The sequence below is a fragment of the Corapipo altera genome, unplaced genomic scaffold (genome assembly GCF_003945725.1).
Source record: "Corapipo altera isolate COAL_440 unplaced genomic scaffold, ASM394572v1 45, whole genome shotgun sequence".
NCBI lineage: Eukaryota > Metazoa > Chordata > Aves > Passeriformes > Pipridae > Corapipo > Corapipo altera.
Window position 1 is genome coordinate 23,466,752 of NW_020884877.1, and position 27,741 is coordinate 23,494,492.

At 38.7% G+C, this 27,741-nt stretch overlaps 1 protein-coding gene across 1 annotated transcript in view; it reads left to right on the forward strand.

Moving 5' to 3' along the window:
* Positions 1-27,741, forward strand: part of SLC49A4 (solute carrier family 49 member 4) — a 64,795-nt gene that overhangs the window by 13,311 nt on the left and 23,743 nt on the right. The window contains exons 3-5 of the mRNA XM_027636402.1: positions 6,376-6,469; positions 18,914-19,182; positions 24,645-24,774. Coding sequence (XP_027492203.1) covers positions 6,376-6,469; positions 18,914-19,182; positions 24,645-24,774 — 493 coding nt within the window. The remainder of the gene's footprint in view (positions 1-6,375; positions 6,470-18,913; positions 19,183-24,644; positions 24,775-27,741) is intronic.

Genomic DNA, 27,741 nt, shown 5'->3' on the forward strand with positions numbered 1-27,741 from the left:
TTTGCAAATAATTTATATAGGAATTTCAAAGTCCTCCTGATAACCTGGGTGTTAACTGGGCAGCTATTGCTGACAGATTCTGTTGCAACAGCTGTAAGATATTATAAAGAGAAATTGCCCTTCGGAAGATCATCACCTCTGACATCTATGTTTCAAGAAGTTTCTAGTACATATTTTATCTGGGCATCTCAATCTACCAGTTCTTCATGTTAGAAATTGGAGCACAGTGTCTAGTGGAATCTGCACTTACCCTGCAATCCTCCACTGAAGGGTAGAACTGGGCCGTGTTATGGATTTGTTCAGGAAAAGATCTTTTTGTATGCTAAACAAGACTGGGGGTTGAAATGAAGCTCTGGGTCTAATTTATTTCGGACAGGTTCTGTATGGCAGAGCTCAGTTCTTACTTTTTGATGCCAGGGGGATGCTTTCACCTGTCTTGCAGAATGTTTAAATTGAGTTGGTGTCATTTTCAGTCAGAAAAAAAGTACTCAAGTCCTAAATCTTTCCAGTTGAAATTTGACTGCTATCTTGGCAGTGCCACATAAAGCCAGGGGAATGGATGGAAGCACTTGGCTTCAGTTTGTTTTGAAGACACAGCTTAATAAGAGGGGTCTGTAACAGGAGCATCAGTATCATGTAGCCAGAGAGAAAGGGAGGTCCAGGTTGTGCTTAATAGCACACTGATATCTTGGCCCTCAAACTAGGAATAATTTTGGATTAACTATATATGGCCTGGTAGTTGTTCTCTCCTGCATGCAGTCTTGTATTTGGTTCTCAGTTTCTCTTTCTTTTGAGTGTAGTTGATGCTATTTTTGAGTGCCTTTGTAGATTCTGAGGCAGGCCCAATATACTGACTTTTCAAGTTTGTTCCATGTGTTAGCAGAAAGACTGGGACCACATCTTGGCTATGAATTTTTTTTGCATCAGTGAAAAGGTTCTTTTCTTGTGAGAATTGTATTGCTTGATGCAAGGATGCCTCTTCTGAAAGAGGGTTGATGCTTATCCTCCTTAATGATGGTAGTCAATTCGGCAAAGAGCAGGCGCAATGGAAGTTTTATTCTCTGAGTTTAGTAGAAAGCTAGGAAATTTTTATTTTAATAATGACAAAGAAAACTGATCTTATGAGAATGTCATGGCTATTAGTACAATTTTGCTAGAATTACATTTAAAATCCACAGATTTCCAGAAGATGGTCAGTGATGAACAAGGAAGTTCTATGCAGGGATTTCAGGATTCCATGATAAAGGGAGCTGTTTAATTAAGCCTTTTTTTTTAATTATAGCTGAACGTAAAGGCATGTGTCAAGAATGGAGAGAAACAGACCCATCGTATGAAATGGAGAATTGGTATCCAACAAAGAAATCCATTTAAAAAGGGTGCTTGAAAACCAAGGAGGCCATCTAGACAATACAATCCCAGGACCAAAAGAAATTGTGGAAGACTTGGATCTCAATGCTTTGCTTACTGAACCCAAATGTAAAAGTTCTTTTTTATCAGTTTATTTCATAGAAGGAAACTTGCAGGAACTGTGCTTTCTTTTATCAAGAAAGGCAAATCAAGAATTTGTTTGAAAACTGAATTTGCTTTAAATTGGAAGGAAAAGCACAATTTAACAGTGAGTTGTTGAAACAGCTGTTGACATTAGTGAGCTTTTAGTTTCCTGGTGTGTGTGGATCAAGGCAAAATTTTAGGTTTATTTTCTCTTAGCTAGATATGTTTTAGTCAAAATAATAGAGTAGTTAAGAAAATGCTCTCAGTTCAGTGTCAGAAGGAACCATTCATGCTTTCAGCGCGGTCTTTAAAAACTATGAAAATGTGCAGCAGGCTGATGTCACCTGCTCCTAATTAGAGCCTTGTTGTGCTCTATGTTTGTGAGAACTGATTTTAGTATCTGCAGCTGAAGGAAGGAAACCCCTCAAATGTTAATGCATCCAAGAGTAGGGAATGTGAGCTGTAGGAGGGAAATCCACTGCTGCCATGCCAGGTGGAGGGCTGTCAGCCTTTCCCCTGGCCAAACTTCCATTAAAAAAAGGAGGAAGGTGAAAACTTTTCTATTTTGCACATCCAATTAGAATTTCCCCGTCAGATGAATGCTCCATTAGGAGGGGGAGGGAAAAACCAAACCTAACCAATACCTGCTGTGTATGTGATACTCTGAGCTAGAAGGTGCTGCTTGCACTGGTCTGTAGCTGGGGAACAGAGTGGGCTGCAGTACACCAGCCCCAGCTGAGGGATGCACAGGGACATGTTAACCGTGTTCTCTTTCTGAATGACAAACTGCAATATATAAATAGTTGGAATGAGGACTTCATTATAGCCATACAACATCTTTTATGAAGTTTCTTAAACTGGGCATGATAAATCACTTGCTGGGTTACAAGTCAGTAATGAGGGAGATAGGGGAATGCATTTTCTTTTCATGGGCTTTAAAAAGCATCCTGGAAGTAAGGCATGCTGGAAGAGTTGAGGGGGATGCAGCACCCACATGTTGGATGCTTTTGCTTGATGTTGCTGTGAGGGAGCTGGAGAGCAGCTGGGTACCACTGGCAGCCGCTGCCTCCCACTCCTGTGTGAGACCACATTCCAGCATGGTGGGAGTTTTCTTGTTTTCTGTGTTGGGCTGTGGATGCTGAAGGGCATTAAGAGGAGAGTTCAGAGGACTGTGGGTAGGGAGTTCGTGCTAAATCTGTAATAGTGGCAGGAGTTTGGGGGTAGTTGTTTTAAAAAGAAATAGAAACCAGCGAATGCAGCATGGACTGCTGAAGTCATAAAGCAGACGGTGTTATGAGCCACAGGAGGGCTAAACAGTTGAACAATATCAGCTGTTTCACTCAAATGATAATTAATATGTCTTTTTTATTACCAACTCAATTTCTGCTGCTAGCTTGTACTTTTCTGTTACTGCCAATGATGGTTGGGTTTTTTGAATGTGGCCACAGTTTGCTCAGGAACCAGTGCCACCTGTGGGGCCCAGAAACCTTCTGCAACAGGGTGGGAATGAGCAGCTACAGAGACAGGTTCCAAAGAACAGAAAACTTACTACACTGAGATAAAGTCTCCTTTAAAGGAGTTTCTTCCCTTTCCAGCCGCGTGTCAGAAACCTGTGATAGAAGGGGACTAGAAACTGAATGATGGATTTAAAAAAGCTGTAGCCTCCCCCCATCCCTTCAATTGCTGCTTGCATTTACAGGGTAAAATTAATGAAGTTAATTACATCTACTCAAAATCTCTTGGTTGAGTGAATTACTTAGCTCTTTTAAAGTAGAGACATAATTTTCTGCAGGATCCACAGGCTTTTTTCCAGTCTTGGTTGGTTACTCTGGTTTATAGTCCCCATGATGTGTGGTTGCTATCAGAAGCACTCTGGGGTGCACCTTTTAGAGTAATACAAGATGTCAGTTTCAGATTAAGGACATCTGCAATGTTCAAAGCAAAAATACTGAAATAATTATAGAAATACTAATAAAGTCCAATTTCTAACAAAGATGAAAAAGAGGATGGATCCAGAGAGTTAAAAAGTAAAGCAAAATAACAGAGCAAGACGCTTAGAAGGTAGGAGTATGTCGTGTAATTAGCAAAGAAAATATCTAATACACTGCTTATCTGACAGTCTTTTATTCCCTTTGATGTCATCATTTCCAACATGCAGCATTAACCAAAGGAATTTTCAGGGGGGTGTTTACATGTTAAGGTGGAAAGAAAAGAAAGAAGGCCAAAGAATATTCTGTGCAATCCAAACATTTACAAGTGATACCTTGCAGTGTATAGTATTCAAGATTAGGACTTCAAAGAATGTTTGGAGAGATCAAGAACACGATTGTGACGCTTTAACTGATAATTTTACTTTAAGATTACCCATCGTGTAAGGTTGACATTAAAGATAAGCCTAAACTTAGGGCTAGAGGCAAACTTTGGCATCCAGTTCAGTTTTCACTGAATTGTAAGGTGGGAGGTTTTTTTGTTGTGTTTTTTTTTTTTTTTTTAGGAAACTTTTGTGCAGATTTAATTTTAAGCTTTCTTGGTTTATGTATTTTTTGCTTTGGGGATATTTTTAAAATTAAAAATCAAAAAGAAGTTTTTTTGTGTGTAAACACTCATCTTGTGCCTTTAATTTTTGTATAATACTCCTTTACTGCTGTGCCCTGGGCTAGCCCCAGGCCAGTACCTCCTGTGGCACCCCATGAGCAGCACCTTCCAGGCTGTCTCTGTCCTTGTGTCTCGTGACAGGCAGAACACATCATGTTTTGTGAAATGTAATTCAAAAAGACCCTGGTTTATATGGAAAATAGGGTGATATGTACATTACTAGAGCTTTCCTGAAATATTTTGGCAGTGTTTCCTAATGGCAAACTTCAGATTTTTCAGTTAAGTCTTGTGTTTCAATTTCCCATCAATAAAATTCTAATTCTTACTGCATACAAGTTCTCATTATACACAAAAGCAGTGCTAACAGATTCATTTCCCAGGAGAAAAGGCAAAAGCATCCCATATGAGATCCTGATACAAACAGTTGCCCCCACAACATAGGCAGTGTGGTAATGTGGACTTAAGCGTGGCATGAAGTCTCATATGGTGGCCCACCAAACATGAAGACTATGAGGTTTTGAACAGCCAAATTATCTGGGCATTTGGTTAGGGCTCTCTGAACACACACACTTGAAAAACCAGTTTAACAGCAGCTGAGCACAAAGTCAAGCAAGTAAGTCTGGGCAAGCATTGGGAAATCCTCCAAGGGAACAAATATTCTCAGCTGATGATACTTCTCCAGGGCGTTAGGGATGTGAGGTGTCCTTTGGAGTCACATCACTGCTGGTGACATTCCTTGTGTTAATGACTGAGCCATACCAAAGGAAGTTGTACTTCCATTTCAGAAAACCTGTAACATTAACTTGTTTTTGTTTGGGTTTTCCTGGGCTGACAGAGAGAAACTTGTCTTTGGTTTGGTTTGTGCAGTGTCCAGCACAAGGAGTTGCATACCCGTGAACGAGGTTCATTAAGAGCTATTGCAGTAAGAGCAAAATGATGTCTTGACCATTTAAATTACATTTTAGTAGAATACGTGCTCTAAAACTCCCATAAAATTCACAAATTGGAGACAAAATGTTTCATGTATCTATTGGTTGACCCTGAGATTAGCTCAGTTGGTTAGAGCACGGTGCAAATAACACCAAGGTTGTGGGTTTGATCCCTGTATGGACCATTCACTGAAGAGTTGGACTTGAGGATCCTTGTGGATCCCTTTCAACTCAGAATATTGTGATTCTGTAATTGTACTGAATACAGGAGTGACTAACATAGAGGGAGCACTCCTCTGAAAATGGGTAGTTTTAGAAAGAATCAAAGGATAGGTGAGTTATCATAGAGACTTGTTCTTTTTCCATTTATGTTTTGAGTAGCAATTAGTTTTACCTAAATGTTAGAGATATTAGATATTTGTCATCATTAATAATTTTTATTATGTTCTACTAAGAACATGGAAACCCTTTATTTTCTATTTGTTGCTGTGAAATTGTTTCAAAATTTACAACTTCACAGATGTAGACTCTATCTGTGGTTTTTAATTGTGCATATTTATGATATTGGTGTTTTACAAGATTCTGGAGCCCCTCAGGTGTCAATGTTCTCAGCTGCTGATGGAAACACCTTAGCAGCAGCAAATACACTGCTGGCAAAAGGAATTGCAATGCTAAGATAAGGTTGTTTCTAATCTAAGTGCTTCTCATTCGAGAATCGCAGTATGAGGAAAAAACATACTCAAGTTATCAGTCAATTGTGGCTTTTTTCTAATGTACTATATTTACAACCTCTGACAATTCGAGCTGAGAGCAGCAAAAACCTGACCTAATTGCAAGGACTGCAAAAAAATACTCGCACTTTTTCCTCTGAATAAATGGTTATTTCTCCGGAATGAAATGCATATCTGCATTACAAAAGAAAGCAATAACAGTGCTGTGCCTTTGCTCATTAAGTGACTGGAGAAGAATGAACAAGTCCACATTTTTCTTCATGTGTACCTAGATTTCAGATCACATACTAGAGCATGTTCCCCAGTGCCTCTAAAGGATATGTTGTACATTTTGATGATACTTTTATTACCACTTTTCACTTTCAAGAATGTCTGTAAAGATTTTGGATATGCTCCTGTGTGTTAGTATGCCAAGAGGAAGCCTTTGTAATTCTGCAGTATAAGTATAGAAAGTTACTCAGGATTTCATAATATGTCAGGAATTCATATCAGCACCAAATTGCTTATGATTTGAATGAGATATGTGTTACTTCTATGAGACTGTATGTAAATAGATATGTATTTAAGCAATATTTTTTTTGCAATGTTACTGACTTAACTTGTAAAATACTGTTGTCTTTTCGTCTTAGGTCTGAGGGTAACTGTGTTACTAACTTCATCCCTCATGGTGTTGGGAGCTGGCCTCAGATGTATTCCAGTCTCAGACCTAGAAATTAGGAAGAAGTAAGTGAATTAAGTTATTTTTAATATACATATTTTATTCTTTCTGCTAATATAATTTTTGCTGCTACTGCAAAGAAATGTTAGTAAAAATTTTCTGTATGAAGTTGATGTGCCAAGTGTTTGTTGTGTGGCCATGGGCTTCCATGCTTCTTTGCTTTTTAAATGAATTTTTCTAGTCTTTCTTTTACATTGTATCTGAAGATCAGAAAGCCCTTTACAAACTTGAGTTAATTACACCTCACCCCATCCAGCAAAGCTAATATTAATCTGCTTTGCAAATAAGGAAGTAGAGATTTAGAGAGGTTCAGAAATTGGCCCAAGATCACAGAGGGAACCATGCCTCAAACCCCAAAAATATGTAATTTGTATGCAAATGTTAAATAGTTAGTTCATTTTCTCATATTGGATGTGTGGGATCGTGCCATGAGACAGATGAAATTGCACAGAATGGCCTTTTTCGTGTAGTCTCTCCCAGTGTGGATTCCAAAGTAGGCTTGTACTTTATCTGCAGTGAAATGATTGCCTTCTGTACACATGCAGTTAAAGAGTTTGTGATAGAAACAGATTCCTTCCTAAAAATCACACAAACCAAACGATTCAATTGTCCTGTCAACGTATCCTGAACCTGGGCATCCTCAATAAATACAGAGTACGTTTTGTACAGCCAGGGAATATGGATCACTTGTTATTCACTTAACTTTCTTTTTCCTCTTATGCTGAAGGAGGTAGGAGCACACAGGCATTACTGCACCTTCTTTCTTCTTTAAAAACAGCTCTAGCACTAGGTCTTTACTAGTTATGCTTGCATAATATGTAGACATGAAGAAAAGAACTTATAAATAAAAGATTTCTATGTGGATTGGGTTTTTTACCCCCTTGAACTCTAGTCAGCTTCCAGGCAGTCCTTTTATTATTTCAGCCAGTTATTTGACTTTGGGGATTTTTTTGATTCCTCTTAGTATTGCTTACTCTGAAAATCAACTTGGAATCTTTTTAAGTTGGGAAAGAAAGTGTTTGGTGTGAAGTTGAAAGCCGATGACTGGGTGCCATGGATAAAGCAAAAGAAGAGGTTCAGAGAGAGAACCAAGAATGTAAAAAACATTGACTGTAAAACCAGCCCTCATAAGTAAACTGAGAGCAGTGTGTCAAGTAGGGGAGATGCAATTTCAGTCTTTAGGTGCTTAGTGAGGATATAAGGAAGCACCCAAGGTGCTGCTGATGTTGGTTGCCCAGTGTTACCTATTTCAACGTGGTGTTCAAGGACTCTGTGAGCAGGGGAGGCTGAACTAACCATATTGTGCTACCATTCACAGTGACCATTTTAAGGCAAATGTACTGTTAAGATGGCCAGGAAGAGCTGTTCTCATTGTGCCCTTTTCCTTAAAATGTTAAGGGGTACTCGACATTCAGTTTGTTCATTCTCATCAATCTTGGATTAAATATCGATAGCTTTTAAATGGGCCAGATGGCTTAAATGCATTGAGATGTGGTGTCTTATGTAGCTTTTCATTTATGATTTATGCCAAAAGACATGTACTGCCCTAGGCTTTACCAAAACAAGGATGAAGGCTATAAGTAGCTGAGAAGATGAAAATTCCCAAATGAGATTTAGATGTGAGGTATCATTTGGGGAGTGGGAAAAAGAGTGTCCACAAAATTTTGATCACCTTTAAACAAAGTTTTCCAGTGTAGCTGCAGCAAGGACACCTAGGAGAACAATTAAATACACGCCTAAGGAGAAACGTTCACAGAACAAGTTCTTTAACTAGGAAAGAAAAGGATTGTATAGAGTCTGATGAGTGAGATGTATAAAACATGATGTTAAAATTTATTGAAAACTATATGGGGGGAAAAAAAGTATGAGCAGAATCCTGATGGGAAAGGTTAATAATTTCATATATTCATGCTGTGAAAATATACATCATCTCCAGGTGAAATTGATAAATTTGCCTACTTAGCCTACTCTCAAAAAAGAGACATTTTCAAGAATTTCAGCTCTATCTAAGGAAGTAGTTTGATCTTTTACACAGTTTGATTAAAAATCTACAGAGAATTAATTAAAGCTAACTGTGTGAAGCAAAAGGATGGTTTTCAGTGAAGTTTCTTGAGACACTGTAAATAATTGTACAGACTGTGTGATGTTTTGTCAAGTAACCTGCATTGTTTTGAGGGCTAAGGCTGAAGGCCAGTTTTCATCCGTTACTTGAAGCATGGTACCAAATAAAATAATATTTTTGAGATGAGCATTACTGCTTAATGCATTATCCACGGCTTACTGAGCACTAAATTATGCACTTATTCTGAATATGTGTATGCATTAATACAGCAACCTGAATGTTACAGAGCCTGTCAGGTGGGCAAGATTACACACAAGCTAATATCAAAGCATTTCAGAAGACAGTGTAAATGGAATTTCTTTAAATGCTTTTGCATGTTTTGTAGTATGTTCCTTCAGACCTTGAGTAATTTGCAGTAATATGCTGAAGGATTTCCATGGGACAATTATGTCAGAGTTAACATGCATAAAATTATAAGAACATTCATGACGTTTGTAAGGTTTAGGTTGGGTTTTTTCTGCTTTGTAGCTGTCTCTGCTCCCTAAACTCATGTGATTCAATGTTAGGGAGAGCTACTAAAGCCCATCACTATCAGAGCAATCACACACATAAGGAAATCACTGTTAAGACTGACATTTAATCCTGACTGCTTTATGCTCCTTATCTTACGCAGAACTGTAATATCCAAGTGTGTTCTTAAGCTCCTTTCTAGTCTTATTATTCCTTTAGCTGTAGTGTGTAACATCAGACTATCTTCTGTTCTCCAAGTCATATTTTAAACACAAACCTTAACCTTTTCAGTTCATTTAATGCCCATATATGTGAAGGAAAATTCAGGTTGCACATTGGAGTGTGTCGCTTTCAGCAGCTGTGAATTTCCTATGGTGAATTTTCATTCTCTGCCAGTGCGTGACCTAAAACTGTACAGGGAGTCCATGCCAAAACTGCACATGGCAAAAATGTTGAAGTGTGAACTTGCATGTGAGATGGAGGAACCATCCTTTACATGAACCAGTGAAGTCCCTCTTGTGTGCACCTGTGCCCTTACCTGCATTCCTCCCTAACCCACTGCCCTGTGAGGTTAATGTGTCTATCATACAGACAAGGACATTAAAAAGAATTGTTCTTACGTACCCTGCACTTCTGGTTTTGTCAGATGTACCTGATATGTGACAGTGAATTTGACTTTTAAAAACAAAACCTCAAACCTTTGTTCCTTTCTAAATATTATGAAAACCTCATTTGCCACACCTATCTTTTTAGTTCACAGTTAATGTAAATTATATAGAACACTAAAAAAAAAAAAGTTATCAAATTGTACCTTTTCCTGAACCTTCTTCCCTTCCCTGAAGGTTACAAGAACATCACTAGTGCTTTTTGCCTGCATTTTGCTCAGTTCTTTTTGACTCCTGCTTGTCACCGAGTGAATATTTTCATTTGACTGGTTTAGAATGTGATTATTTTGTCCTGAATGTTAACATTACTAGAAGTCCATTTTTTTATAGACTAAATCAGGGTTGTCTTTTTCCCTTCACATAACACTTCATATTTACCTCATATTCTATGTTTAGGAATAGATTTACATACATCTTAGGTCTTAAATCTAGGCAAAAAGCTATTTGAGCTGAAATGTGTAAGAAAGAAGGAAATAAAATGATGCAATCAGCTCATAGCCATACATCTTTGGCTTTTAAGACTGACCATGTGATGTAAGACTTTTTAAATGTTTTGAAAGACAGGATAATTAAAGACATGAAAGTAAAGGATGTAACATAATTTGTCACTTGTATTGAATATATTAATTAAGCAATTTAGTAGAACCGAGTGTGCTATGGACTGGTAGTGTTTGTCCTTCACATTTGATTTCACAACAGACAAGTAGTTATTGAGGACCTTGAGTCACAGCAGTGAGAGGGCTCTCCTTGGCAGTAAATACCATTAAAATGTTTGTTGGGAATCCAGCAGAATGACACAGAGAATGACAGTTGTTTACGAGAGTAGTTGGTAGATCCTGTAAAGGGGTCTTTTTGTTAATCCTACTAGTTCTTTGGATTTTAAATCTTTTTGCCTACTCTAGGATATAATGTTAACTCTTTCCGTTACTATATTTGAAGAATTGCTCTTACCACATCTTTGGTACATTTTGTTTCTATTAGCTCTAGTTGCAGCCTAGTTTGTATTTTATTCTTGTTAGACTTAGTCTTTAGTAGTTCCACGTTTTCCCTTTTTCATCCCTGCAAGCCTAAAGAATGACATGGGATCATCTCATTATTTGTCTTTTCAGATCCTAAGACTGTCATAAGCCACTATTCTTATGCATGAAAAATGCAAAGGGGCACCTCAGAAGAGGTAATTTCAGTAAAAATATACTAGGATTCTCATATTCCCTGGCAATACTGAACACACTTCTATGCTAAAAAAACCCAACAAACTGGAGCATCTGTGGAGAAGAGGGATTAAAATGTTCCAGAGAATGAGAAGAGCCTTTTAGGAGAGGATGGTAGGAAAATCTGCCTGTAAGAAATACAGACAGAGTATGATGTGTGTTTCATGCTCCTTAATTCCCTGGGGAAGAGGAATGAAAGAGGATTTAATGTAAAGTGAGGTTCTGGGAGTAAAAAGATGAATAAACATACCTGTTTGTATATGCTGCAGCTCAGCAAGCGTAGGAGGAAAATGTTACGATGGAGCACTTTCCTGGCGCTGGTGGTGCTGGTTTGTGCTTCGGCTGCAGTGCTGGGGAAAGGCTGAGCTGGGTTAATCCATGGTATCAGAAAAAGAGGTCAGTGGGGAAAAAAGGAAACAGGTCATTCACGGGTAGGTTCTCATGGGGAATACTTAATTTTATTAAGTAATTGTAACTCAACAGTTTAGCTTGTTTTTATTACTTCCACCAGCTTCATCTTGTACACAGGGTTTATTTTTTGACCTGTGCTCCAAAGCATTTGTTGTAGATGAGAAGTTCTGTGAGTTGTTCCTAAGTAGCAGTGATTTTTTTCCAGCTTTGCTTGTTTGTTGATGGTAGTGGGAGGTGATTTAGTGTCCCTCTATCTACCCAGTGGTCCTACCTGCCACTGCTTGAGCTGCATGTCCTGTGGCACACCAGCAGCCACTCAGGTGGCAGCCGAATGGGTTTCTGCTTCATCTTAAACAGCCTGGGTTTTAGATGCTCTTTCCTTTTTCACCTGTGCTGGATTTTGGCTGTAGCACTGTGGTTGTCATCTACCTCCCCCAGCAACCAGGGTGGCTGCTGAATTAGCAGTTTACAGACCCTGTGTAAATTCTTGGAGTGATGAATCCAGGACATTAAAGGAAACTCTTGAAATCTCAGAAAGGGCTTGATATTGCAGCAGTATTTAGTGGGCCGCTTCTACAAGGCCTCAGCTAGTGTAAGCCTTTGCTGGGAAAGAAGAGAATTTATATTCTCTGTGGGATATTTAGTTTCATGTCATATAATGGTAGGTGGTATCCTCAAATGTAGAACACTTTTAATTTTTTTAATCCTATTTAAAATCTTTGTCTTAGTTTGTGACTCATGTTGGCTAATTTCTGTCCTTAAAGAAGAATTCATATTAATTGAATTTATACTAAAGTTACTGCATTATAAACAAAACACCCTCTTGCTCTTTCACTCACTTAAGAAAAATTATTCAAGAATTTTTAAATAGGTCTTGCTTATTCCATTTCTTAATTTGCTGCATCTCCTGTTCACTTCTACTCTTTTACTAAAAAATCGTACTTAGGACCTCTTTTGTGCTAAGTGATCTTAATCAGTTTTCTCCCACAGCAGCCCCAATAGCTGATCCTGGTACACTTTCCTGATAATTTGTTTCAGTATATTTTGCCTCATTAGCCCATAATGTCATTGCCTACTTTGTGTTTACAACAATGTTGTTTACTTTGGGTCTGTTCATATTTGATGAATATGTCTTCTGTTAGTGTTGCTTTAAAGATGTCTTCTCTTAGTAATGGGTTAGTGGAGAGGGCTAGCTTTAAAAGAAAAACAAAAACCCACAACCTTTTAATAAAAAATTTTTAAAAAAAGGAAGCTTTGATTTTTGTGTGCCCTCATCCTTGAAACCTGGATAAAGTAAAGAAACCCTCTTCGCAGCTGTGTGACGGTTGTGATGGCTGCACAATAACACAGTCTGAGGACGTGAGTGAATTTGTCACCATACTGCCAAGGATCTCAGTGTACTCCCCCCTCATCCCTTTCCTCTGTCAGAATGTCTGATGGAGATGTCAGGGCCTTGGCCTGAGATTGCTGCTTCCTCTCCTTGCAAATCCTTGTCTCTCTCGGCAGGCTCTCAGTAATAAGTTTTGGAGTAACTCCGGCTTTCCAAACTTTTAAATTTGAATCCAAACCACACTACTTTTCATAGCATTTATAAATGGGTTTGCTGTTTTCTTTAAGCATGGGAGAAGAGGCAGGAGGCTGGGATGCCTGGTAGATCCTATGGTCCTTTCAAGTGTGGTCTCATAGTGGTGTGACTGACAGTGCAGAGACCATGGTTTGTACAAGGAGTAAAATATCTGCCCAGTTCCTGATGAAGATGGCTAAATGTACATTTTAAAGTTTTTCTCTTTTCTTTTTCACTCTATTGTTGGAGATAATGTACCACACAGTGACTCAGGCTTTCTTCTTGTAATAATATTTCTTACTGATGGGGGGAAAAACAGCTTGAAATTATTCCACATATCAATGGTTGCATGCATCAAAAACAAGCTGAAAATGCTAATGGCCTCAATCCATGAATATCCAGAAGGCACAAAGCTTTTGTAGTATAAATATGTCATTTAATGAAAATATTGAAAGGAAGTGCATTTCCATGAAATTCATCTATCAGAATGTTATTTTTAATAGATGAATTCATTGCTTTACCCAGAGGTATTTTTCTTTCCAGTCTTTTTCCAGACATTGAGCCTTCTTACACTCTCTTTGGGTTATGAACAAAACAGCATCTGCATCGGTTCTCCCCATACTTGTAGCAGTGAATTGCTGTAAAGCATGAATTTGATCTCCCTAATTCTGTCTTTGCCTTAAAAGTACTTTAATATTGTATTTATTTTTGTGAGTCTAAAAGAAAAGGTCCATCCACTTCTAGTAACTTGATTGTGAAAAATCAGAAGTGGTTCTTGACAAATCTGGCATCAGTTCCCTCTGAGGGATAATAAATCTCCTGATGTATTATGTGAGTACGTCCATGTCTTTTCCTATGCCTTTTTCTGGGCAAGCAACTTGCATCATATATCAGTGTAGATGCTCTAAAATAGGAGGTATTTGCTTGCTTTGTTGCCATGTAGTGACACTAAATTCAATAGCACTTGAAAAGTGCTCTGAAGTTCTCCAGTGGAAGGGTCTCTTTCATTTGCTTCCAGTAGTTCCCACAGTGAGCTAATCGCTACATAAACCTATTTGTCTTCCAAATTAGCAGTTGAACGATCCACTTCTTTCAATGAGTGAAGTTGTCAGGCATGTGAAAGAAATATTAGCCATCCATTTCTGTAAAACATTAACTTCTTTATCCAGAATTGCTTTTTGCATTAATTGTTAGGATCAGCAGTTCATCTACTAAACTTTTCCATGCTTAAAGCACGCTACAGCGCTGTCTTCGTGCAGCAGCAGACTGGCACTCTAAGTGACTTGGTCCCTCCTCACACTTTGCCCAACAGTGGCAAAACTGAATTATAATTTATTTTCATTCCTTTTGTATAGAAGTTTGAATAGTGACTAAGTGGTCAGTTCTACGGGCAGCTAATGGGAGGAGCATGGTAAAAGTTTCAGGGAAAAACTCTGCACCAAAATCACATTTTTACAAGGCTCTTGAGCTCTGCTCCCTCCTAGGATCCAGAGGAACTGGGTTTCCCAGCTGACCAGTGGTCATCATGTTTAGAGAGTCAGAGCAGCACTCTGGGGCTGACAGCCCTGCTCTTCCCTTGTTGTCTGCCAAAGAAAAGCTGAAAATGCTTTTTCCACGCTGTTGATCAGTGTTAAAATACCAGCTTCTCCAGTCTTAGCCTTCCCAAAACAAACTCAAATTAACATGTCTTGGAGCTGAGCTGTGGGGGCTTATTTTGGTGTTGTGGTTTAAATCCGTTGTGTTAAAAGTAATTTTTTGAGTAAGTAATTTTCCTCTACTGTTGCCTTTGTTTCCCCATCTGACTACAGAAACTAATGAGATTTTCTTTCATTTAAAATTCTCTTAAGTCCAGGCATGAGACATACAGTGGTAGAAACACTAAATGTCTGGGTTTTTTACCTAGAAAAAGTGTTTATGTAACACACAGCTTTTAAATAGCTTAACAAATCCAGTACTTGATGTGACTGTGACCACGTGTGCAAAGTTTCAACTCATACAGGGAGAAAAAGATAAATAAAGCCGACTGTAAATGGAAGTGCTTTCCCATCTTAGCTGGATGGTATTATCATCAATCACTAAAACCTTTTTCCTCTACAATCTCACTTTTTTTTCCATACCCAGTTTTCTTAGTGATATTGTAATTTCAGCATTTATAGCCTTACATGATTTTCTTTGTTGCTGCCTGTTAGGATACTAATATCCTGTTAGGATATTAGTAGTGATAGCACGGAGTGAATAAAACAGGTATAACCAGGTTAGTTCTTAATAGTAATGTAAAGTCTTCTGTCAGGGGAGTGATGAAAACCATATAATTAAAGTTATTTATAATGTGACTTGACAAAAAATTGGAAAAGAGGTGACAATATAGTACAGTAAGTGTTTTTCTTCTCTAATTTCTATTGCTGTATTTGAACTGTCCCATGTACTAGTTTTTTTGCAGTTCAGTTTAGGAACAAAAGTGATCTTTATTTTGTGTAAAAGGGGTATATGTGAATATGTCTGTGTGTTTTGTTTACATATAGATAAATACATAATATAAATGCATAAATCATCCATTACTGTGATGCTCTGGCAATGATATTTCATACTAGCATTTACTACCGGTCCTCAAATAATTTTTCTTCCTTTTTTTTTTTTTAAAGGGCTCATGCTCAATTGCAAGTTCAAAGTTTGGTAGAGCACACAGATTCATTAGCAAAGAGATCAGGTGTGCAAAAACCTTGACATTTCAAAATGAGTCCTGACCTGGCTTCTGAAATGGTTAAAACAAGATATTTTGGGTAAATGTTTACTTCCCCACTTTTGCTTTAAACTAGTCAGTCATCAATTATTGTGTAAATTGAAGATGAATTTCTAGTGTAGTTTTTTTCCAATATTCTCTTCCATGATTGTGATTAAGAAGCCTTCTACTCTTGTATTATTTTCTGTCATTTGAACTCAATAGCTTTCTGCTTTTTGATACATGGAAATAATTAAATGATGATTGGATAAACAACGCATCTGAAAACAGCAGAGCTGGATAAATAACAGATGAACATTACTGTGCTACTGTAATGAGACTGAAAAATATTTTTCTATCTGGGTAAGGCTGTGAGCTAAAGTTATCTTTTTAGCCCTTTTCTTAGGAAAGAGAAATCTTGTTATGCAGAATGAAACTGGAATAGTGACAGGAAAAAAAATGCAGTGCTCTTTGCACCCTTTTGGTAGCAGAAACAAGAAAAAAATTAGGGAATAACAGAAATAAACCTGTCTTGGTCTTGGAGCAATTTTTAGCGCTGATGGTGTATAAGAGGAGACTCATGGGCTGTGAGACCAAAATCTAGCACAGTGCTGATAAGATGTTGTAACAAACAGCAAAAAGCCACCAGTACTGTTGTGTTCATATTTCTCTGTCAAATGGAGAGGCTGCTACATGCATCTCCCAGAGCAGCAGCTTAGTAAACGGTCTGAATTGTGTTTTGAATCTCTCATCCCTGCCTCTCTAGGGAAATGAATGAGTTAAGGTTATGCAGAGGAACCATGCAAATAATCTTTTTCTCAGGAAAAAGTAGCTTAATTCAAGCCAGTATTGAAAAAGAGATAAAATAGGGCTTAGGCTGTTATCATATGCAGAGTTATTGGAGGTAGTAGTCTGTATATTGATGGCAATTTAGTCTGAAAAATATGTTAGACTTGAAAAATTAGGCAATATGAAGATACGAGATGTTCTACCCTGGATGATAATGTCAAGCTTGGTAAATGTCAGAAATGCAGATGGAAAGATCATGGGAAAATCCATGGGAACAGACAGCACACCAGGCAGGGCAAGGCTGGAGGGACAGCAACCAGGAGAACACCAACAGAAGAGATCTATAGAGAGGCAAAATTGGCTTGCTCTTTCTAAAAAACCCCCAAAAACCCAACAAAACAAAGGCAGAAAGATAATACAGAATTAAAATTCTGAATTACGGTACTACTTTCTCCCTTGGGATCTGCAAAGTAACATCTGTTTCTCCCTCAAGTATGAAGGTTGATTATAGATCTTTATTGAGATGGTAGAGTTTGATAGACAGAATCTTAATATGAAGTACATGATAAGAGTATGTATAATTCTCACAGTCGATAAATTGTGGGTTTTTGTTTGGTGGTTTGGGGATTTTTTTGCAAAACTTTTCTTCTACAAGATGAAATGCCTACGTGTTATTTTCTGATGATGCAGTTTCCCAAATACACAATAATTAAACCACGATTTAAACATTAAATGTACTTTGGAGCAATATTTACAAAAATAAAATCTGTATATTTTGCAATAGTTACCTCACTTGCTACTGAAATGCAGCTGTTCCTGGGGATGTGCCATAGCTCTGCAAATACCCTGGAACAGTTTAGAAGAAGTTTGAGAATAACTTCCTGTAGTGACATAAGTAGAATGAAAATACCAAAGTGCACAAGGATACCTTGGTTTGTCCAAAGTACACTGAAAAGTAATCTTAGGGCATTGATGTACTGTGTCCTCCAAAAAACTATATCAGTGTTGTTTAGATAGTGCTTTTTATGTGTTTAAAACTATTTCATTTTGGTTTAGAGAGCGTGTGTGTGTGTGTGTGTGTGTGTCACAGTTTAACAAGCATTCAGAGGGCCTGACCATGCCTTGGTGATGTCCATTTGAAGCACATCATGAACAGTAGTAATGAAATCTGTCCTCACTCAAAAAAATATGTAGGAGAGGATATTATATTACTTCTGTCCCAGCTCAGAAGAGGTTTCCTTCAGATGACATATATTAGCTTTTGTTTTCCTGTATACTTTTTATAAATTTTGTTTAAAAATTTAATTTCTAATTATCTGAGAATTGGTAGTATCCATTCCTTTGTATTGCAATCTCTCTTGTTAATTTGATAAAGACTTTGTCGGCATTTCTTTTACACATTTTGTTCCTTTGTGTGCCTGCTACACTGTATGTTTTTCAGCCATTTGTGGCTTGAAACACTGCCTAAATGGTGGCTTATGTTTCCCTATTTTCAGGCCATAGCTTTTTATGTCTGACAACTCAAGTCTTGCAGCAATAACACTGAGTTCCTGCTATGGTTAGAAAAACACCACCCATTTGAAAATATCATCTGCCACCATTTCATTGCATATTGAATAGATCTACTTTGGAGGGTTGCAATGCCTTGTTTGACTCTCTAGCTATTTTTTAGACATGAAATTTTTATATAAATTCAAAAATGGCTAATCACCTTTTGGAAAAGTCAGAGTGGAATATTTCTGGCTGACTTCCACATGTAGGAGAGCCTTCAGAAAGTCCTTTCTGTATGTGCTCATTGATATTAAGCCAAACTTTGCAGAGACTTCACTGCTTGGAAGTACTATCTCTGTTCTGTCACCAGCCTTATCTGTTAAATCCCAATGAGTGTGAAAAACGAGAAAAATCTGGGTTTGCTTGGCTGTTTCAACAGTATGTTGAGAATGGCCAGATTGCTGGAGAAGATGATTCTCTTGGAAACCCTAACAGCCCGGCCTCCTCATCTGTAGGCACATAGAGCTCATCTGAGTGTGTAAATAAAAATAAATAATGCAGTGAAAAAATATGCAGATTATTTTGCTGAACTGTTTCAATTTTGGATCTGCCATAACTAATTTAAATCTTCTATTGGGATTTATGCATGCATGGGGTCAGATTTAAGATGTTTGTAGTTTAAAGCTTTTCTGCTACTACACCTTTTCTACTTTTATATCCTATCATGGTGCCTTTTTGATGCAAAGAAAGTCCCTTTTGTTCCCTTTTCCTTTTCTCCTTTGAAGAGAACATTTGCTTCTCCATTTATATGAGGTAATGAGACCAGAGTAGCTCACGATTCTTTAAATCAATCTAATTGGGCTTCTTTTAGTGAATAGAATATCCTTTTTTTGCTCAGGACTTTCATTTCTTTGTGCAGTTGCTCCATCTCCAGCACTCAATATCTCACATGCCTTTTTAATTAAAAACCCCCCAAAAAGGGCAAGCAATTGTCATCCAAATGGCTGAGGTCTATTCTCTATTCCAGGCTGATTCACGGAGGGCAGCTGTTAAATGGCTTGGCGGGGCCAACCGTGATGAATGCGGCACCATTTCTTTCCACAACGTGGTTTTCTCCGGACGAACGTGCCACAGCGACAGCCATCGCCTCGCTGCTCAATTACCTGGGCTCTGCTGGCGCCTTCCTGGTGGGGCCTCTGGTGGTGCCATCTCCTAATGGGACAGCTCACCTCCTGCTGGCATCGCAGAGCAACACCGAGCACATCAAGGACCGCATCGAGGCTGTGCTGTATGCAGGTGTGGCTTAAAAATAAGTATTAAAAAAATAAGAAAATATTAAAAATGTGCGTGCGTTCATGTGTGTTTGGTACTTGTGAACCAGTACCCTCTAGTGGCTGGTTTGCATAGGAACCAGCTTCTGACTGAGTGAAAATAATTAAGTGGTAATGTATTGTACCATCAGAAGGGTTAATTTTTTCCCCTTCTGTGTAGGAAAGATTTAAAAATAGCCTATTGTACAGGCTGACTCCAAAGGAAGTAATTCAGTTGTTTATATCGGCTGATCTTGGGAGAAGTGTTTCCTAGGAGAGCTTACACTTTCCCTGAGCTTCCAAACTGGTTTTTGCTTATTGAATTTTCATTAAAAGTATGTGTCCATGACATGTTGGTTTTTTTCCTGTTGTGTCTGTAAGGATGGAAATCCAATAGTCTTTTAGCATTAAATTTCTTCCCTGCATTAAATCAGCCTTAATTTATGATTTGCATGTGCTTTTCAAATGTGATTAGATTATTAGTATTTAAGAATCTAACACTGAAATTAAAATGAAATAGATTTTATTTTTAGCTAAAACCACATAATTCATATTGGTGAGCAATTTCAATGAAGTGGCAACAGTTTAGTGGAAAAAAACACTGATATAAAATTCACCTGATATAGCTTGGATTTTATGTCTTTGCTCTTTTTCTTGCAATGGCTTCTACAGCTCTTTATGTCACTTACAAAACTCAGCAGCAAACTTTAAGGAAAATGAGTTGGGTAAGTGGCTTAGGAGCCTATGTTCTGATTCTTAAAGGATGTAAATTGGTATAGCATTCAGAGCAGATCAAGTCTTTACCATGTCGTGATGGTTGCACATTTGGTTGGGATTTCCCCCACCTTATGATTGCAGCCTCTGAAATTCAGCCAAGAGGTAGCCCTAAATGTTCCAGAAGTCTTGAAGTACATATACTGTGTAGTTTATATGAAGGTTTATGGGATTGAGTTAACTGTTTGTGATCATTTATTCCTGACGTTATTATTGTGGAAATTTTGTCAAGTTAGTATTCCTGTTGGGAGAGGGTCACTTTACTGTTCATTTTAAAGAAAGTGTCATAGAAGTTGAATCACTATTTCACCAAGTATTTTTGAGTAACCTACTTTTTACTGGACTCAGATGGAACAACAGTTAAATTTGGGTTTGGTTAAGCCTTGTTCACTAGTAAATGTGGTGTTAGACTCTGGAAATCTCATGGCAGATGAGAATGGCTAATGTGAAAGTCAGGTTTTGTCCTGAGGAGCAGTAGATAAGGGGAGGAAAACTAGCAGTTGGAGAAGTGCTTTAGCTCTACCTCTTCAGATTTTCTATGGAGCGAGAAGAATTCATCTGCCTAAAGAAAGTACTGCTTTGTGCTTGAAACCACTGGTTTGGGTCTGGTAGCACTAGAAGTATTGCTTTCAGCAGCCCATTAGATTCACATGCTCTTCTGTTCTCTTTAGCGAGGTTTTCCTAAGCATTTTCTTCAGAAACAGGGATGGATCTTGCCACCAAGGTTAGGTGTGTCTTGCCTGCTCCATGTCTTAGCATGGCTCCTTATGCCTGTCTGAGCTGACAGGGGCTTGGGAACTCCCCGTAGACTTGTTTGGAATCACTGGTCCCAGCATGAGATGAGCAGCTCTTCATCTTCCTAGGAAATGTGTTTTGAGGGGCATCTGCACTTTTCACTTAGTATTTGAAAGTGCTTTGAACAGAGGTGGATTCTGTGTGCTTGTGTTTGTGTCCTACAGGGTGCATCTTTTCAGGAGCTGCAACCTCTTTAGCTGTTTGGGCAATGACAAAGAGCTGGTTTGTGAATGGTACTGGCCTGCAGTGAATCACAGTGATGATGGCAAAACCTCCAACTGGCTTAAAATTGGCAAGAGCTGTCAAAGAGGAGGTTGCGTGGAATCCCTCATGGGATTTCTCCTGTCTCACTTCAGCCCTGTTTCCCTGGAAAGCAGAAGGCACAAGGTCCCTGCTGACTGCCTCCTCTGTGCTCTCTTGTGCCAGGTGGGCTCCAGAGGTACAGGGAAGGCTGCCTTACAGTGGACGACTGCCTTGTGTAATGTGTAGACAGTTCTGTTCACCTGCAGCCAAAAAATACCTGGTAGCTGTGGTAGGGTACTGTTTGTCCCTTAAATCTGCTGGGCAGAAAACTTGCCTCAGATTGACTTCCAAGATTACTAGCAAAGGTTCTGGAGAATGTAGCACAACAAGGAGCTGACCCAAATATCCCACTTCCCCACTTCTTTAGCAAGTGTGACCAGGCTTAGTATGACTTCTCATTTTGGATCCTATGGGAAAGCCAGTTTCACAGGATAAGCACACTGCATTTCTAATGGAGTTGTGTTTATGATGGAGCTTGTTGCTTTTGTGTGAGGTAGTATTAGATAAGCAGCCTTCAAAAGTTAGATGATGTCTTTTAAAAGGCAGTAATGATGTGAATTGTTAAGTTGGGATCAGTAGTGTGCCAAGAGTTTTCAAATTTTCCAAGGACTTAACCTCAAACATGATTACGAAGCAATTGCTTATAAACCCATTCTGAAACTGCTCTGTTAACTCCAGTCTCTTCTGTGTTTTAATAAATTGCTCTTCCTTTATCTCAAATGCAGACTAAGAGCTCAGTTGAATTACCGCAGCCTCTTTCTGTGTCATCTGTGTCGCTGCGCATTCTGGTTCACAGCTCAAATAGTACAGATGTAGCAAATCAGGATTGAATTGTATTACCTGAGTCGCACAAGGAAGCTTGAATTATTTTGGACTGCAGCCAGAGCTCTCAGCCTTGTGCTTTCCTAAATAACAATGTAAAATCATTATTTGTTAAAAAAAAATAAAATGCATGCGTGTGTGTAAAGGGCCCTCATTCCCCCTATACATTACAGGACAAGGTAGGGAGAAAGGTTTCTGAGTTTGAGTAGGTTTTTGTGCTATGAGTAGCCTATCTGAAGGAAAAAGATGTTGTATCAAGGAGGCTTTTGTCTCTGTTAAACCTCTTTTTTTCTCTTTGGGGTTTACACAAGCAAGCAGCAGAATGTCTGCTTCCTAGGCTAAGATGCAGGCATCTGTCCACTTTGGCAGTCTCAAGTCACTGTGGTGTGGTGCCCAGCTTTTTTTTTTCCAGGTTCACTCCTCAACAAGAGATATACAGCTGTGTTTCTGCACACTGATTTATGTCTTGCCCAATTCTGAGTACATTGCTGCATCCATTGTCCTCTTCAGAAGCCGGCTACCCCTGTGGAAGAGCTTTAAGACAAGTTTTAGATTGTATTTTTCTTTATCTAGTCTGAAAGAGTAAATGATGAGGGAGATAAAGGTGTGGGTTTCCTAATGAGGAAGCAATTCATCACGTAAGAAATTGGATGTGTTTGGCAGTACCTGGACTTCTGATGTAGGTGTGATACACAAAGCTAAGATGGCACTGAAGACTTCTATTCTTCAATAGAGGGAGCTGCTTTAGTTTCCAAAGGGCATTCTGCACTTTCCTTTTGTGCACGAGGGCAGAGCTAGCTATCTAGGCAAATTTGTTATCCTGGAAAGTGTAACACTGGGAAACGTTGCAGAGGTGCAAGGAGGTACTACAAGGACAGTATGCTGAATTCAATAATTAAAGAAAAAAAAATAGAAGATGTTACTATACTGCTTGTGCTGCAGCAATTTGACTGGCAGAAATCTTGAGGCAGCACACAGATGAGGCCTCAGATGGGCACCTGTTATAAAATATTGCTGTGACTTAAAAAAATTATCATCATTTGCATTCTTCAGAAAAAGATCTAGCCTTTTCCCTTATAGCACTGCAGTATAACAAAGTTAAATAATTAGTACCTTGAACAAAACTTACAGGTTTGTGTGATCACATTCTTGTTGGCTATACCTGTCTGCGGTCTGAAATCTTCCTTTAATATGTGATTAAAATGTGTGTATGCATGTACATATGTATAGCTATAAACCTGTGTGTAGACCTAGGATCAGGGGAGGCAGATAAACAGCTTTTACTAAACAGCTCTGTAGTGACAAAGCATCTCATCCCTTTCTTAGTTCGAGGATGATCAGTTATGGCCAGTTCTTTATTCACTGCTCATGGTTTCAGAAACAATGTACACAACGATAGAAATTAATCTGTTTTCCAGAGAGCAGAGGAGATAGAGTGAGGTCTAGTTAAAGTGCCCTTGGCCCTCAAAACATGCAGTTAGACTACAGAAGGAAAAGACACCACATGATTCAAAATGAATCTTTTAGTACTTGATTGTGAAGAATGGCATTGTCACATTCCCAGTATGCCTTCAAAGGAAATTTAGTGTAGAATTTTTTCCCATATACTGAATAGAAGCATTCCTTTCCTTTCCCCATCTCCAGCTGATCCATTTAGACTCTGTTATTTGTTTCCTGAATTTATTTTCTTCTGGTTTAGCAGAAGACCTGGCAAAGCGCCACGTTCATATTGATTTATTTAAAAAGAGAGGAAAAAGAAAATGAACGCAATTGAGTATCCAGCTCTGCTGGAATTTATTTGTGGTGTCAGTGAACACTTCTTTGTTATAAGATCACAGGTTCTTTTAAGATAACACACTTCAGCCATACATTTTTCTCTGCAGCAGCAAAGAATATTGTTTTCGAAGGGGATGGGAGAAATATTGGGATTGAAGACTGTGGAGAACACGACATACATTGCAAAATGCCTGTAAAACTAATTAGACTGACTGTTGGTAGAGTTGTTTTTCCTCAGAATGTCTGCTCATGGGACTTACTGAGTATTTTCTGTGAAGTGCTCGTCACTTTTCAAGCTCAGTTCCAACCTTCTGCTATGAAATTTTTCAAAGATTTAGAATACTTGCTGCTGAACAAGAGGAGCATCTGCAAACAGCTGTATTCTTTCTTTTTTTTCCCTCTTACCTGTACTTTTTTCAGTTCTTGAGCCATGGCTGCTCCTGCACTTTTCTCTTTATTTTCCTTTGCCATGTAAAACTGTTTGTGTCCGAACTGCTGCCTTGCTTGACCTTTCATTTGCCTTCATCATCTTGTGCAATGAGTAATTGTCATTCCATGCCCTGAGGCTTCCCCAGTCCCATCTGTTTAAAGTCTCTGGCCTGCTGGTTCCTGCACTGCATTACTTCCATCGTGAGGAAATGTGCCCAAATCTTCATATTGCAGTTCTCTCTAAGGAGAAAAAGCAATAGTGTCCTTTTGCTTTACTGAGTTCCCCATGTGTGAGCCTGGTTCTCTGCAGCTCCTAACACTGGCATGCACTACCAGTCTCATTGATTCTCCATCTCAATTTGAAATCTTGTTTGGGGAGGGAAAAAAGAAATTCTCCTTCAAGTTACCGAATTCTGTTGTCAGGGGCACTAAGGCACTTGTGGTGGGATTTATGTCTCGGAGGCTGGCTGGTAACAGCAGTGTACCAAAATAAGTCTGTTGATGCTAACATCTGTTCTCGGTTTTGTTTTTCTTTGCCCTCTTGCTTAGAATTTGGAATGGTTTCCCTGATATTTTCCGCAGCGTTGGCCTACTTCCCCTCGCGCCCTCCATTCCCTCCCAGCGTCGCTGCAGCGAGTCAGCGGCTCAGCTACAGGAGAAGTTTTTGCAGACTGTTAAGGTAGGACCTCACTGGGTTCCACTTCAAAGCAGATCAGCACCTAAATAAATAAAAACAAGTGTGCTTTAATCTTCTCACTGAGCAAACAAGTTGGTTTGTAGTGCTTTTAAACAAAATAAAATTAATTATTCATGTTGAGGCATAAAAGGATGCTAACTGCTGAAAAGCAGACATTAAATTTTAAATCACTGGGTATATCTCAAGGCTTCGTGCCAGAGTCCTTTAGCACCAACAGTGCTTTACTCATTCTCTTGTCACAGGTTTTTTTATACAATGCTTCTGTTACAGCAGGTTATACGAGGTTGTTAACAGTGTGCTGTGAGATAACAGTTAGCAACATTGGTCAAACCTAACTGACTAAGCTGCCTTCGTCTGTGCTTATTATATCGGAATGAATTTTGAGTTTACTTGTCATTAGAAGGATTATTCAGCCATGGGAGCAATGAACAAACTATCTGAAACTGTGATATGATCAATTAAATATCATTAAGTATGTTAAAATATGAAGTGGGAATAGGAAAAATATCTCCAGATGTATTTCTGGACAGGTTCAAAGACTAGTTAGCTTCCTTTAAGTTCTTAGGTTTAAAAAAAGAAAGAAGTTACAAATAAAATGACAGCTCTGCAGCTTTTTGCACTTGGGCTCTTTTGGTAAGACACAGACCTACTTCCCCCCAGTGTTTGCAAATGTCTTGTGTAATGAAAATATCATATCAAAGGAACAGCTAAAGGAACTGTAATATCAATGGTAGATAATTGTGAATGCCCGTGCCCTGTACATGATACTGCAGAGATGAACTTCCTGGGGCAAAGAACTGCTCCCATGGTACCGAGTGTGACTGACTTCACAGGGAGGCTTCAGACTCCTGTTGTAATTGTTTGTTGTCTGATGAAGTGATAGAAGCTGAATCTGCATATAAAGGCCTGCTTGAAACTTGATAGTAATGGAGCATTAGCCATTCAAGTATTACAGATCTTTTGTGGGCCGTACTTTCAATAAGTGTATTTAGAGGCAGTGAAAACAACTCATCCCCTGTTGTCGTGTGTTTGGGGGTTTTTTTCCTTTTCTTTTTGGAGGCTTTTTATTTTGTTTGGGGGAGAAAATAGTTGGCAAGACGCTTAATCCTGAATGTTCATCCTGGAGCACGGTGGCAGTCGGGAGATAGTGTGAGTACAGCTGACTGGTTAAGTCTGCAAAGTGACCTACTCAGGATATTAAAAAATAGCAGTTCCCCTAAGGACACTTAGCACATATAGTAATGCTCTTACTCACCCAAGCTGATGTGCAGTTGGACCCTGCCTGAGGCTGTGTAGTAAAAATGTTGCCATTGAACAGAAATCCAAACAGCAACTGGCTCCGCAGGTGAAATATAAAATTTCCGTTGACAGTGCTCCATTTGGGAGCTTTTTAACCAGTAGATTCCATGTTAAAAGGGTTGTAAACAGTGGACCTGAGATACTGTAAGGTCAGGATATAAACAGCAAAGGTGGCTTACTATTCTCAACCAGTGAAACCAAACTGTACTCTTAAATAATGAACATAGTTTATAGTGTCTCCAAGAACCAAGAGGGTTTTTTTTTAAACATGGACAGGTAGATAATTATATCTCCCGTCCCTCTGGTCTTTTTGCATTCTTCCATGATACCCTTTATCAAAGGCACTTCTTCATTCCTCTGTACATGAAATAATCAACAATTCATCATTAAACCTGCTTATCTTGAGGAGCCTTTCAGCAACAATCCATCAAAGCAACTGGGTTTTATAGAATAAAATGGTGTCTACCATGCTTCAGGAGAAGTCCATCATCTGGCTCATTAGGCTTCTAAGCTCTGTTGCCTGCCTAATCTAGGCTTCATAATTCTTGGCTCAGAGAGCCTTTCTTTTGACTTAGTAGTGTAGACTGAAGGTAACCAGCAGATGAGTACTAAGAAATCATGATTTCCCCTTACTGTAGACTTACCCTGTGGTATAAGAACTGTGTGTAAGGCATTTGGGATGTGTGTGAGCTGGTGGGCTGACTCAACTGTGCGCCAAAAACATTCATGAGAATTGAGATGTTCATCATTTCCCTCTTCTTTCCCTCAGGCTGCAGTTTTATTACTTCAAAATAAAGCAGCATAGCATAATGTTACCATTGAAGTCATTGACCTTTTTACCTTGGACACCAAAAGGATCTGTCACATCCTTTCAGATCCCACACTCCTTCATGCCTTCAGGTCCTTGGGCAGTCATCTACACAAGCTGCTTCTTGCAGAGTTCTATTATACCATCAACAGAGGTCAGCCATCCCCTGTAGGCCATTTTTGGGGACTTTCTTAGGAAACTTGATTCTTCCTTCTGATTTGGAGGATTCCTGCTTCTGACAGAATATAACAGTTAGCTAATCTCTGGTTATCTCCTGATACCAACTCTCTCAGCCTGCAGTGGGAGACGACAGATTATTCGTGGTTTGGGTGCTAAGCCCAAATCTTTCAACAGTCTATCACATGCTGTGACAAGTGTAGTTTGAATTCCTGTTAGAAAAAGTGCAGTACCCTTTATCAGTTTCTTGGGTGAAGCAAATACAACTTTTTTTTTTTTCCCAGTTCGGAATATGCCGCAGACCTCAATGGAAAAAATCCTAATACACGTAAATAGTTGATTAATATTAAAATCTATATTAAGAAAACTTGTTGTGATTTTTGCTTTGAGGTAATTAGATGCTTTTAGCCAGTTATGTGCCTTTTATATTTTCAAGGGACTATGTAAGCAATTTTGAAATTTTATAATAGGGTTTTTATGCATCATTGTTGCTTCAATGAAACTTTCATCAACATCACAATCCAGTAATGGAAGCTGCTCAGAGCGTGCCTGATGTTAATGGGCACTGTCAAAGTTATTCTGAAAATGATGACTGACTTTGATGGGGCTCCCCTCTGAACCAGTCTGTCTTACAGATTCTGATAGCGTTAGATAGGTTTCTGAAA